The 11,976-nt window shown below is 46.1% G+C and overlaps 1 protein-coding gene across 2 annotated transcripts in view; it reads right to left on the reverse strand.

The window, feature by feature from the left end:
- Positions 1 to 11,081, reverse strand: part of RNF130 (ring finger protein 130) — a 109,483-nt gene extending 98,402 nt beyond the window's left edge. For both annotated transcript variants that reach the window (XM_041762567.1, XM_041762566.1), the window contains exon 1: positions 10,386 to 11,081. In XM_041762567.1, the coding sequence (XP_041618501.1) occupies positions 10,386 to 10,632 (247 nt within the window). In that variant the 5' untranslated portion in view covers positions 10,633 to 11,081. The remainder of the gene's footprint in view (positions 1 to 10,385) is intronic.
- Between the last annotated feature and the right edge of the window lie 895 nt (positions 11,082 to 11,976).

Below are 11,976 nucleotides of genomic sequence, written 5' to 3' on the forward strand. Positions count from 1 at the left end.
AGATGCTGGGAAAGCAGGAAGCTTCAGGAAAGGAAAAAAAGAGGTGGGAGCAGAATTCATTTGTAGTGTGGAAAGGGGAAAGAGTGGGGATCTTACTGCCCATACACAGAAAAGACAAATTTATCCAATGGCATACAGTGAAGTGCACCTGCCCCATTCACCCTGTTGTCCCAAGTCCCAAAGGCAACCACTTTTAACGTCTATTTTTAGTTGTTCTGGTGGTCACCATCCAGTTCCAAAAAGGCTTACAGCCATTATTTCAATGTTAGACACTATCTTTGGATTTACAAGTTCACAAATCAAGATCGTGCTTACTGAGGTTTCTCCATCTTCCCTCTCTCCCGATTTACTTCCTTATTTTCCTCTGCAGTTAAACCTTCCCAGCATTTGAACTACACACACCCTCCTGAATGCTTACCTTGTGTGCAGAGATGAAGACACTGGCCCTCACTAGTTCCTAACGTGTCTTTTCTCTCTCCCATTTCTCTATCTTCGTCATCTATTTATAGTGATATATTCTTAAGGTTGGTAATGTTTACTTTCTGTTCTACAACTAATAGAGCCTCCCATACTTTAACTACAGATTGATTTTTAAACAGTGAAAACCAACGAAACCACTAAAGCATTAATATCATTATAGAAATGTTACAGAGCAGCTGAGCCCTGTGCTACAATTCCATTTCCCTTTCCAGGACCCGCTAACTGCTCAAAATCATGCCACATTTTACTTTTGTTTCATATTTGGATCAAGTATTCTTGGTCTTAGAGTTCCTTTTTTTTTTCTTACTAGGGAAAAATATGCCCTTTTCAATATATGTCTGGTATCTTCTAGTTTCCTACTCTTTCTGACCATGGCTTGGAATTTATTCCATGCTTCTTAAATCTAGGGAATACACAAACAAAAGAACAACCTGTTGATACGGACTTGTTCCCTTCGGGAAATAGGACTTTTCCCCTATGAATGTTCTGTACTGAAAATTAACAATTTCGAGTGAGAGAAAGCGAGAGAGAGGAAAAAAAGAGAAGAAAATGAGGAATGTCACCCACAATCAAATCAATATAACACATCTAGTTTTATTTTTGCACATTACTTTGAGTCCTTCTCTGCTGTAAACAAATTTAACATAGTCACAGTTCAATCACTGTATATTCATTTTTGTAGGATATAGGCAGCTTTCATAATCCCCTTTAATGGCTGCATAACATTCCACTGAGTGGATATATCATAATTTATTAAACCCATTTGGGAAGCAGTACAAAAAAGTGGTTAAAGTATGGACGCTGCAATCAGACAGAGCTATATCACATCCCAGATCTGCTGAATCCCTACAGTCACACGGATGGCATGTTCCCTCATTTGCTTTAATCCATCCCACGCTAATTACCCAGTGTCACCCTACTATGTTCCAGGTACCACACTGCACACTGAGTATACAACAGTGGACACAGAAACTGCATCTCTGCCCTCAGAGACAAAACAAACCGGAAATATAATTTCCAATCCTGTACAGTGCCCTAAGGAAAAAAGACACTCAGTGAGAACCTGGAAAACCCTGAATTCCCGTAACTACCTATGGCTGTTATTAAAGGACCATCCATGTAGAATATTGGCACCATCCTCAATCCACAGTATGTGTTAACTATATCACTGCCTGAGATACACTGAGAGCATCAGAGCAGCAAACATCCTCTTGGTAAACTCATTTCTCTTCTATTCTCTATCAATATAAATTCAACCCTTTTTCAAGTTGAGTTAATGGCTAGAAGTCTGACATGGGTCTTTTCTGTATTCATTTCTCTCATCATGTTCGTATTTTCTTTTATCTCCTTGAACAAATGGGGTAGATCTATAATAGCCATTTTAACATCCTTATCTGCAACTCAATAATTTGTTCCCTTTCTGATTGCTACTGATTGTTTTTGTCTGGCTATAGGTCAGATTTTCCTGTTTCTTAGCATGCGTGGTGATTTTTGACTGGATATCGGTCTTGGATTTTATGTCCTTGGGACCCAGAAGTCATTGCATCCCTTTAAATACTGTTGGGCTTTGTTCCGGACCAGTTACTTTGAATCAGTTCTATCCTTTTAAAGTATGCTTCTAAGCTTTGTTAAGTGGGGTCCAGAACAGATTTTTACTTAGGGCTGACATGGCCCTGCTCTATGCCCTGTGCATTAGGGGGTCTCCCTACACTGATGAATGAGAATATGAACTATTCTCAGCATCATGGGAACTTCAGGAGTTCTTTCACCTGCAAATTTCTGACAGTTCTTCACAAAACGTACAGATCAGTCCTCAACCAAAGACTTGAGGGGCCAGCTGCAGCTCTCCAGAGTCCACTCTCTGTGCAGCTCTCTCCTCTCTGGTACTTTACCTCCTTGCATGTCCAGGCCCATTCCAACTGCCTTGACCTCCCTGAGCTCTGAACTCTGTCTCAGCAACTCAAGGAAACCACCAGGTTCCTTCTGGATTCCCCCTCCTTGCATGGCAACATGCAAACACTCAGGCTGTATGCTGGGGCAGTCATCTGGCTCCAGTTTATTTCCTTTCTTTCAAGGATCACTATATCATACTCTTTGTTGATCTATTTCTAAAACTGCTGTTTCATAACTGTGTCGGGTTTTCTAGTCATTTTAAGGGGGGGAGTAAACCTGGTCCCTTTGACTCCATATGGCTGGAAAAAGAACTCATCAAGATAGATTTCAAATTTCACATTTTTAACGAAGCCTTTCCAGACTACAAGTCCAGATCATGTTTTATTTTTCTGGTCTTCATTCCATTTACAATGCAGCACCCTAACAGAGGCCCTACAGTATCCTCTGTCCATCTATCCCCCTCTCCCCACCTGCCTACAAAGCCTGCCATCAGTTTCACCACCAGACCAAACACCACAGGATTAAATGCAATCATATATTCCAGTGGCTTGCTAGTGCCAGGCATAGTCCTAGGTGCTGGACTGAAACAAAGACAATGTTGTCCCTAACGGCCAGGAGCTCAAAGTCTGTGGCAGTTTAGGAATCAAACTTTCATCCGTACAACCACAACATAGTTTTTAATGGGAAAAACTAAGGTATAAATGAACTCTTAGGATACAGACTGTCAAACGTTCTCGTAAAGGGCCAGAGAGGAAGTAGTTTAGACTTGCAGGCCACATAGACTCCTGTCACAACTACCCAATTCAAAAGCAGCCAAAGACAAGCGAACAAATGGCCACAGCAGTCTTCGATAAACTGTTTACAGTAACAGGTGGCTGGCCCCTGGCTGTAGTCTGCAGACCCCTGCTTTAGAAAAACATCCGCCAACTGGTGAAGACAACCACATCATCTTTCACAATGTAGACAAGGCTGATCTCAACAAGAAGGCTCAACAAGAAGACTAAACTCTCCCAGGCAGGAAGTGCCTTCTGCACACACTATAGGACTTATATAACACAAGCGCAGAGTAGGTACTTTTTGTTTTTTTTTAAGATTTTATTTATTTGTTCATGAGAAACACAGAGTGTGAGAGAGAGGCAGAGACAACAGGCGGAGGGAGGAGGCTCCATGCAGGAAACCCGACGTGGGACTTGAACCCAGGATCACATCCAGAGCCAAAGGCAGATGCTCAACCACTGAGCCACCCAGGCCTCCCTAGAGTAGGTACTTCTTAACTACTTTTGTATTGATGCCATTTTGCATTTGAAGAGCTCCTTTGTTTTACCCAGAACTGCTTCCAACAGTAAAGAAAGCTACACTTACTACAATTTACAGAAAATAATGTCTAGTGCATAAAATACTCTAAGGATGATAAAACAAACAAATGTTGATGGTCCTGAAAAACAGTTTCATTTTGTAAATAAGTCAAGACTGCTATACTTAAATACTCAAAAGAATCAGCTCTGGGGACTATCCATTCATCCCACAGATGCGGCTGACATGGCCTCAAACACTAGACTTCCTCTCTTGAGATTGAGAATTATCGAAAGAGAGAATTCACAAGCACATAAAAAAGCATGGACTCAAAATAACTTTCAATTGTCAAAATTCAAAACTATCTAAGAAAGACAAGGATTTGACATATTGCACACCATTTTTAAATTGTTCAATCAAAAATAATCTTACAAATTCTACAAGTATTTGAATGTATGTTTTCCTTGCTACACAGTATGTATGTGTATGTATGCATATACATATGTATACACGTGAAGTCATGTGACTGGTTTGAAAAGAATCACTCTTCTTTATAGGTGCATTCTGACAGGTCTGTTCAAAAAGATTTGTCTTACCACTTTACAGTCACACTTCGATCAAGGTGGAAGAATCTTAGACGTCATTTAATCTGACCTTCCTTCTAATGAAGGGTTACTCTTTTATAACATTCAAAACAATGCTCTGTAGTTCATTTTTTAAAACCCATATGCAGAACTACACATGAACTAGAGGTGGCTTGGCCTCTATGAGTGGGGTCCAGTGTTGGCCAGGATCTAGACACCCAGATATATGAAGGCTGGAGAGGGCCTGTCCTGCAAAAGGCAGTTAACTTTATCTTCTTTCAACTCCCTTTAATGCAGACTTTTTTAAAAAAAAAAACTGGAATTCAAGACTATTTATTTATTGAATTAACTTTTTTCTTAGTTTCAACGTACCATTCCACACATTGAGATCCTAGGGATTCTGTATGCCAATATAACATTTAAAATGCCATGTTCTTATCAAAATCACTGGCACAGCAATCAAAGTCTTAGAATGTGAAGAACAGTCAGAGGAAAAACTGAAGGCAGGAAATATGGACAACACTTATGAGAAGCTTTGCCATTTAAAGAAACAGAAATAGGATGGTGGCAGGATGGTTATTTGGCCAAACGTTTTTTTTTTTTGTTTTTTTTTTTAATATTCAAGTACTTATATGCCATGGATCATCCAAAAGTGAAGGAAAACACGGTATGTTAAACATTTATGTTAAACATTTTCTAAATTGCAAAATTCAATATAGCCCTGAGTGGCTCAGTCAGTTAAGCATCTGCCTTTGTTTGGCTAAGTTCATGATCCCAGGGTCCCTGCTCAGCAGAGAGCCTGCTTTTCCCTCTGTCTTCCCATACCCCCCCCCTCGCCCTCCACCCCCCCGGCTCCTGCTCTCCCTCAAATAAATAAAATCTTTAAAAAATTGTAAAACTCGGGATCCCTGGGTGGCGCAGCGGTTTAGCGCCTGCCTTTGGCCCAGGGCGCGATCCTGGAGACCCGGGATTGAATCCCACGTCGGGCTCCCGGTGCATGGAGCCTGCTTCTCCCTCTGCCTATGTCTCTGCCTCTCTCTCTCTCTGTGACTATCATAAATAAATAAATAAAGTTAAAAAAAATAAACTATACAATCCTATAAAAAATTGTAAAACTCAGCATAAATAGAATTTATTGTATATATCTCTTTTATCTGCTTGCTTGGCTATTTAATTTATATTAAAATCTGGTTTTTATTTTTTATTTTATTTTATTTTTTTTTTTATTATAGTCACAGAGAGAGAGAGAGAGAGGCAGAGACACAGGCAGAGGGAGAAGCAGGCTCCATGCACGGGGAGCCTGACGTGGGATTCGATCCGGGGTCTCCGGGATCGCGCCCTGGGCCAAAGGCAGGCGCCAAACCGCTGCGCCACCCAGGGATCCCTAAAATCTGGTTTTTAGAACCTCCACCTCCTTTTGAATTCTTTTTCCTATCAGAGTCCCTGCTTCCAGGAACATACCTATTTTTTCTCTGAATATTTTGAAATCCCTATCTCCAGTAGCCCCTGCCTTTGCCGTTATGAATTTCAACATTATGTGACCACTTTCATACAAGGTCTTATTTCCAACATCAATCTCCTTCACTCTTTACCAGAATTTTAAAAACCATATTCAGGTTTAATGGATTCATCCAATAAAATTGCTTTCTTAAGCTTAAAATTAAAAAAAAAAATTATCGTATCCGTACAGTCAGCAAGATGGTCCCTCCCCCGAAAAGTTGATCATTTGGTAAAATTGTTCTCCAAGGCTGTAACATCTAATCCTCAAAATTTCGATGCAAAGCAAAAGGCTGATACCAGATTCTTCCCACCAGCACATCTGCATACACAATGACATCATCAACACAGGGCCTTTTCCTTCCCAACCCCTCACCCCAGGCTCAGACAAAAAGTTAGTGTGCACACACACAGAGCACATTTACAATGTCTGCTCCACAGCAGGTACTAGCTAGTTTACCTTTGTTTCTGGTTCTAAGCTCACCCTTTGAATAGATCAGTAATAAGAAAGCAACTGTAATCTGCAAATAAATACAAGACCTGTTTCTCCAAAGGCCCATTTCTAAAAATGAATTCCTTATCAATTAAAATATGAAATGTGGTAGCACCAAACAAATGGATCTTCATTTACAAGTGAATTCTATTTAATGACAAAGAATGTTTTCAAAGTAGAACACTTATTGTTTTATAAAGTTTTACACTTTCCAAAATGTACTATTAAAATACCAAAGCATCTTGGGGATCCCTGGGTGGCTCAGCGGTTTAGCGCCTGCCTTTGGCCCAGGGTGCAATCCTGGAGTCCCGGGATCAAGTCCCGGGATCAAGTCCTGGGATGGAGTCCTGGGATCGAGTCCCACGTCAGGCTCCCGGCATGGACCCTGCTTCTCCCTCCTCCTGTGTCTCTGCCTCTCTATCATGAATAAATAAATAAATAAATAAATAAATCTTAAAAAAAAAAAATACCAAAGCATCTAAACAAAAAGTTGCCTATTTATCTTTTAAGGATGTAGGACAAATAAATTTTGCTCAGTAATTCATACATGCGTAATTGATAGTAGCACTACAAAATAAGAAAGGTTTCACAAAACAATATTTCACAAATCAAGGCATAGATTTAAAATGAATCATGTTAAGCTCTAGGAAAATGTGAAGTTATTTTGTCTTTATGTTCATTACTGCCAAACACTTATCCTCAAAATGCATTTTCATTAATGTCACATCTAGGGGCCCCAGGCTGGTTCAATGGGTAGAATATGTGACTCTTGATCTCAGGGTGGTGAATTCAAGCCCCACGTTGGGTGTAGAGCGAGAAGAAAAGAAAAGAAAAGAAAAGAAAAGAAAAGAAAAGAAAAGAAAAGAAAAGAAATTGATTCACATCTCAACTCACAGCTGCTTTTGCCAGAAATTCTATTCATAACATTTTTTTATAATCTAAACATCACTTTATTTACTGTCAATATACAGTAAATCCTCAACATGCTAAGAGCTCTCTTCAATTCAAAATTTTAAGAGCATAAAGATAATTAGAATTGCAATATTTTCTCTTAAAATATAAAATTTTGAAGCTCACTAAATCAAGAATACCCACTTTCTTTCTCGCTTTTTTACCGAGGTATAATCGATGTAAGTTATTTCTTAAACAGGAGTAATTTTAACAGGTTTATATCACCACTGTTGTTTTTAAGATATATTCCTAAGTTCCTGCTGCCAAAGCATGAAAATGTCTTGGATTTCATGATTTACTGGTAAACTGATTTATAAAGGCCCTTACTAGCACTTCAGGAAGAGAGATTTTTATCTATTTTGTTCATCGCCCCAGGGGCACAAAGGATTTCATTTTTTTTTTTTTTTAAGATTTTATTTATTCATTCATGAGAGACACACACACAGAGAGAGGCAGAGACACAGGCAGAGGCAGGAGCAGGCTCCATGCAGGAGCCCCAAGTGGGACACGATCCCGGGGCTCCAGGATCAGGCCCTGGGCCGAAGGCGGTGCTAAACCACTGAGCCACCCGGGCTGCCCCACAAAGGATTTCAATTAATATTTGCTAGACTGAAAGCACCTACGTGCGCAGACCCCTTGGTAGGAAGTCAGATCCAAATCACCACTCACACCCTGAGAAAACGAAGAACAGTCTCACGTATGAGAATGGAGAAAAGGAAGACAGACACTTAAGGAAACGGACCCCAGACTCCGCCTTTACACACTGCCCTAATGTGTTCACTTTGATGGGATGTCTAAAACCTCACCAATTTAGACTTTCATCTAGATTAACAAGTTTGGTCTCTTTAAGAATGGAGAAACTATGGGGTGCTTGGATGGCTCAGTCGGTTAAGCACCTGACTGGATCTCAGCTCAAGTCTTGATCTTAGGGTTGTAAGTTCAAGTCCCCTGTTGGGTTCCATGCCCAGTTTTTTTTTGTTTTTGTTTTGTCTTTAAGATTTTATTTATTTATTCATGAGAGACAGAGAGAGAAAGAGGCAGATTCACTGGCAGAGGGAAAAGTAGGCTCCTTGCAGGAGCCATATATGGGACTCGATCCCAGGACCCAAGGATCACACCCTGAGTCAAAGGCAGACACTCAACTGCTGAGCCACCCAAGCGTCCCCATGTGCAGCTTTAAAAAAAAAAAAAAAAAAAAAAAAAAGGAGACCATGTATACCACTCAAGAACCTTACTGAGGTAAATACATCATCATTATGTTTTGCTGATGAAACTGAGGTTACACAGCCAATTTACTTTCCCAGTGTCACATGCCAAGTATATGTACAACAGGGTCAGAACTTTTAATCCGACAGTGATGCTACCTCCCCAGGGATAAGGGACAGGACTCACCTTCATCCACACACTGGTTGCATGTTAGCACCCAACACCCTTCTATTCCAACACCTAAAACAAGCTTTCTCAAAGACAGGGCTTTCATTTGGGGTTGACAAGCAAGCAACAAGTAGTCTTTAAACATGGCACACTCTGTAGGCAAGCATCTAAAGTGAGGATCATGGATTTAGGGTGCCAGAAGGAACCCAGCCCCAAAGAAAAACCACAGATTACAAAACACCACACAGGGCCAGTTCTTGCTTCAGAACCGCTTGCCTCTCTCTCTTCCTCTTCCTCCCCTACCACGTGACCCTCATGGTTCTCAGCACCAGAAAATAGGCTACCATTGTTAGTGCCATAGTTTGGCAACATTCTGTGATCCAACCACAGTGACTGGCACAGAACAGGCACACAAATATTTACTAAATGAACGAAAGAGCAAAGTTGTTTCTGCAGGCAAGCTGGGACCCTAACAGCCGTTTCTAACAAAGTGGAGATGAGTATATGCACATGAAGCCCCAGACTGTTGGCGTAAAACTGAACTTTGAGAGGGCAGGTCTAAATGGGGGGGGGGGGGGGGCGGGGGGGAGCAAGCTACAGGGAAAGAAAGCCTCGTAGGAATCTTTTTCTCCAGTCAGTATAAAACAGCTCACCGGTTCAGCACACAAATGCAGATCTCAGGAGAGGCACGATGTTTTAATATTGTGAGTACAAAAACAAACACCATTACCTTATTTAGGCTGCCTTGTTTAGGTCATCTTAACATGAATAGCAGCTCAAAAAAAAAAAAAAAAAAAAAAAGTCCCCTCAGCATTCTCAGGATGAGTGTGGGGGTGGAGAAGATAGCAGGCATTTCCCAAAAAGTTCGCAGTGGGGAAAAAAAAAAAAAAACCCGCAAAAAAACGAAAACAACCAAAAACAACAAAGAAACAGCCCACAGAAAACAGCCAAAGGAAGAAAGGGTCCTTGAAAACATGGCCAATAATTTACACAAATATACGTTTTATACCAAATCACTAAACAGACCCTGCGTGTTTTAGGAAGTCATGAGGATAAGCCAAATGGCTTCAAAGACAGTTCTTGAAAATGTTATCTATTTCCCCTATGGTCGGCACCCGTGCCCCGAAGACTTGGCTACTGGTCCCCACCGGTATCAGATTCTTCCTAATGTGAGATTTTCAGGCGTCAAATTACAGTAAAACTCCTGGGGCGGGACAGGAGCCAAGAGCAACAGGGAAGATGCCCGTTCCTCCCCACCCTCCTCCCACTTGCCACTTAACAAAAACGGCACGTTTTCGCGTTAGAAAAGGGCCTTATCCTTCCAGGTCCAACGCAGCGTGAAGTCTGGGATCTCCGGGACGGGCCCGCCGGCTCCGAAAGGCAGGTCAGGACCTCGCCCACCGGGAACGACTTCTGCGCTGCTCCGCCGCCTCCTTTGTCTGACCGGTCCCCGCAAACTCGCAGCCCGATGCCGCCCGCAAGCCAGCGGCCTCCACGACAAAGAACGTTTTCCCCAAACGCGTCTGGAGCCTCAGCGCCAGCCGCCGAGCAGGCCGGGCTGCACGGGACCCGCACCCCTCGGCGCGGCGCGGGGCGGCTGGGAGCGGGGCGGCTGGGAGCGGGGCGGCGAGCCCGGCTGGGAGCGGGGCGGCTGGGAGCGGGGCGGCGAGCCCGGCTGGGAGCGGGGCGGCTGGGAGCGGGGCGGCGAGCCCGGCTGGGAGCGGGGCGCAGTCTCGCCCGCCCCCGCGCCCGGCTCCCCGCGAGCCGCCCCCGCCCCCGCCCCCGCCGCCGCCGCGTGCCCTCCGCGGCCTCTCACTCACCTCCGTGGATGGGCAGCGGCGCCAGCACCTGGCCGCGGACCTCGGCCTTGGGCGAGTCGAGCCCGTAGCGCCCGCGGTCGATGCGGAACGTGAGAGGGGCGCCGCGGCCGGGCTCCTGCACCGTCACGTTGATGAGCGCCGTGTAGTACTCCTGGCTCGCGTTGTCGGCCCGCGCGGGCCACAGGCTGCAGGTCAGCAGGGCGAGCGCGGCGAGCCGGGCCGGGCCCGCCCGCGCCGCGCCGCTCATCGTCCCTCCGGCCGCCGCCGCCGCTCGCGGACCGGGCTCCGGGGCCGGCGCCGAGAGGCGGGGCGGGCGCGGCCGGCGCTGCGGCGGGAGCGCGCGCGCGCGGCCTGCGCGGAGCCGGGCACGAGCACGGCCCTCCTCGGCGCCGGGGCCCGCTGCTCGCCGCCCTCACGTCCGCGGCCCGCCGGCGGGGACGCGCCCAGGAGCCCGCGGGCGAGGGCGGCGCGTCAGGCCGCGCGGAGTCTTCTGCTCGGGGCCCAGCTTGGGCCGTGGGGACGGGCCCACTCCATCCCCCGGGGCTGGTCCCGCCGCGTCGGGGCGCCCTGCTGGGAGGCGGCTGGGGTCAGGCGGGCGGCTCCGGGAGGGTGCGCCCCACGGAGGGTCTGGAGCACGGGCAGCGCGCGCCGGACGGCCGCCTCCGGGCGCGCTCGCTACCGCCCCGCCCCGCGGCCCTCCCCCGCCCCGGCCGGCGGCCGAGCCGCACCGCGCAGGCCTGCGGCGCCGCCCCGCCCCCGCGCGCGTGCGCGCTCGGCCCTGCGCGCTCGGCCGTGCCCGCTCCCGCCCGCCTGCACGGGGGTCCCAGCCGCTGGGCCCGGTCCCTGCGTCCTGCGTGAGGGGCGCGGGGCCTGGAGCCCGAGAGCTTTCCAAAAGCCGTGGAAAAGTTTGCAGCGAGAATGCAAAAGAAAAGACGGTTAAGACCTTAACTAAAAAAAATGAATTCATGTGAGATTTCACATTTTAGCAGCTCAGCTGCTAGTCCTATCATCGACATGATGGAGGGCAGAGGAGAGGACGCGTCTCTCGGCAAGGAGATGTGGGGGCCCGCAACACCCAGGATTGTCAGGGCACCTGTGTGGTTGAGAAGGATCTCTGCAGACTAGACTAACTGGTGAGACCCAACCAGCTCCCAGCACACACACACATTGTCAGTTAAGCTGTGCCCTTTTAAAGCATAAACGAAGGGGAGGGATGGGTCCTGCGTCAGGTGTAGCTGAATCCAGGAGCTCATAGACTACTGGGCAGTGTGGTCCTTCTTACTCTGAGGTAGAAGGAAACAGCATCTCCCGGACTGGCCAGTCCCGGATCCTCTGAATCTTATAGAGGAAAGGGGTGGAGTCAACCTTGCCCAACCAAATGTACTGAATATCCCAGAAAGAGGAAGCTTCACAAAGGAAAACCGAGGCACTGTTTCCAGGTAAACGGTCTGGATGCAGGGCTGGCTAAAATAGCAGATGTCCCTGGGTGACTCTTTAGCAACAGCCTTCACAATTTCTCCCTGTAGATCCTTCCCTTTCACCCTCAGTGCCATCACCTGTCTACTTCCTGGCCACATCGACACTGGATTGT

The sequence above is a fragment of the Vulpes lagopus genome, chromosome 7 (genome assembly GCF_018345385.1).
Source record: "Vulpes lagopus strain Blue_001 chromosome 7, ASM1834538v1, whole genome shotgun sequence".
NCBI lineage: Eukaryota > Metazoa > Chordata > Mammalia > Carnivora > Canidae > Vulpes > Vulpes lagopus.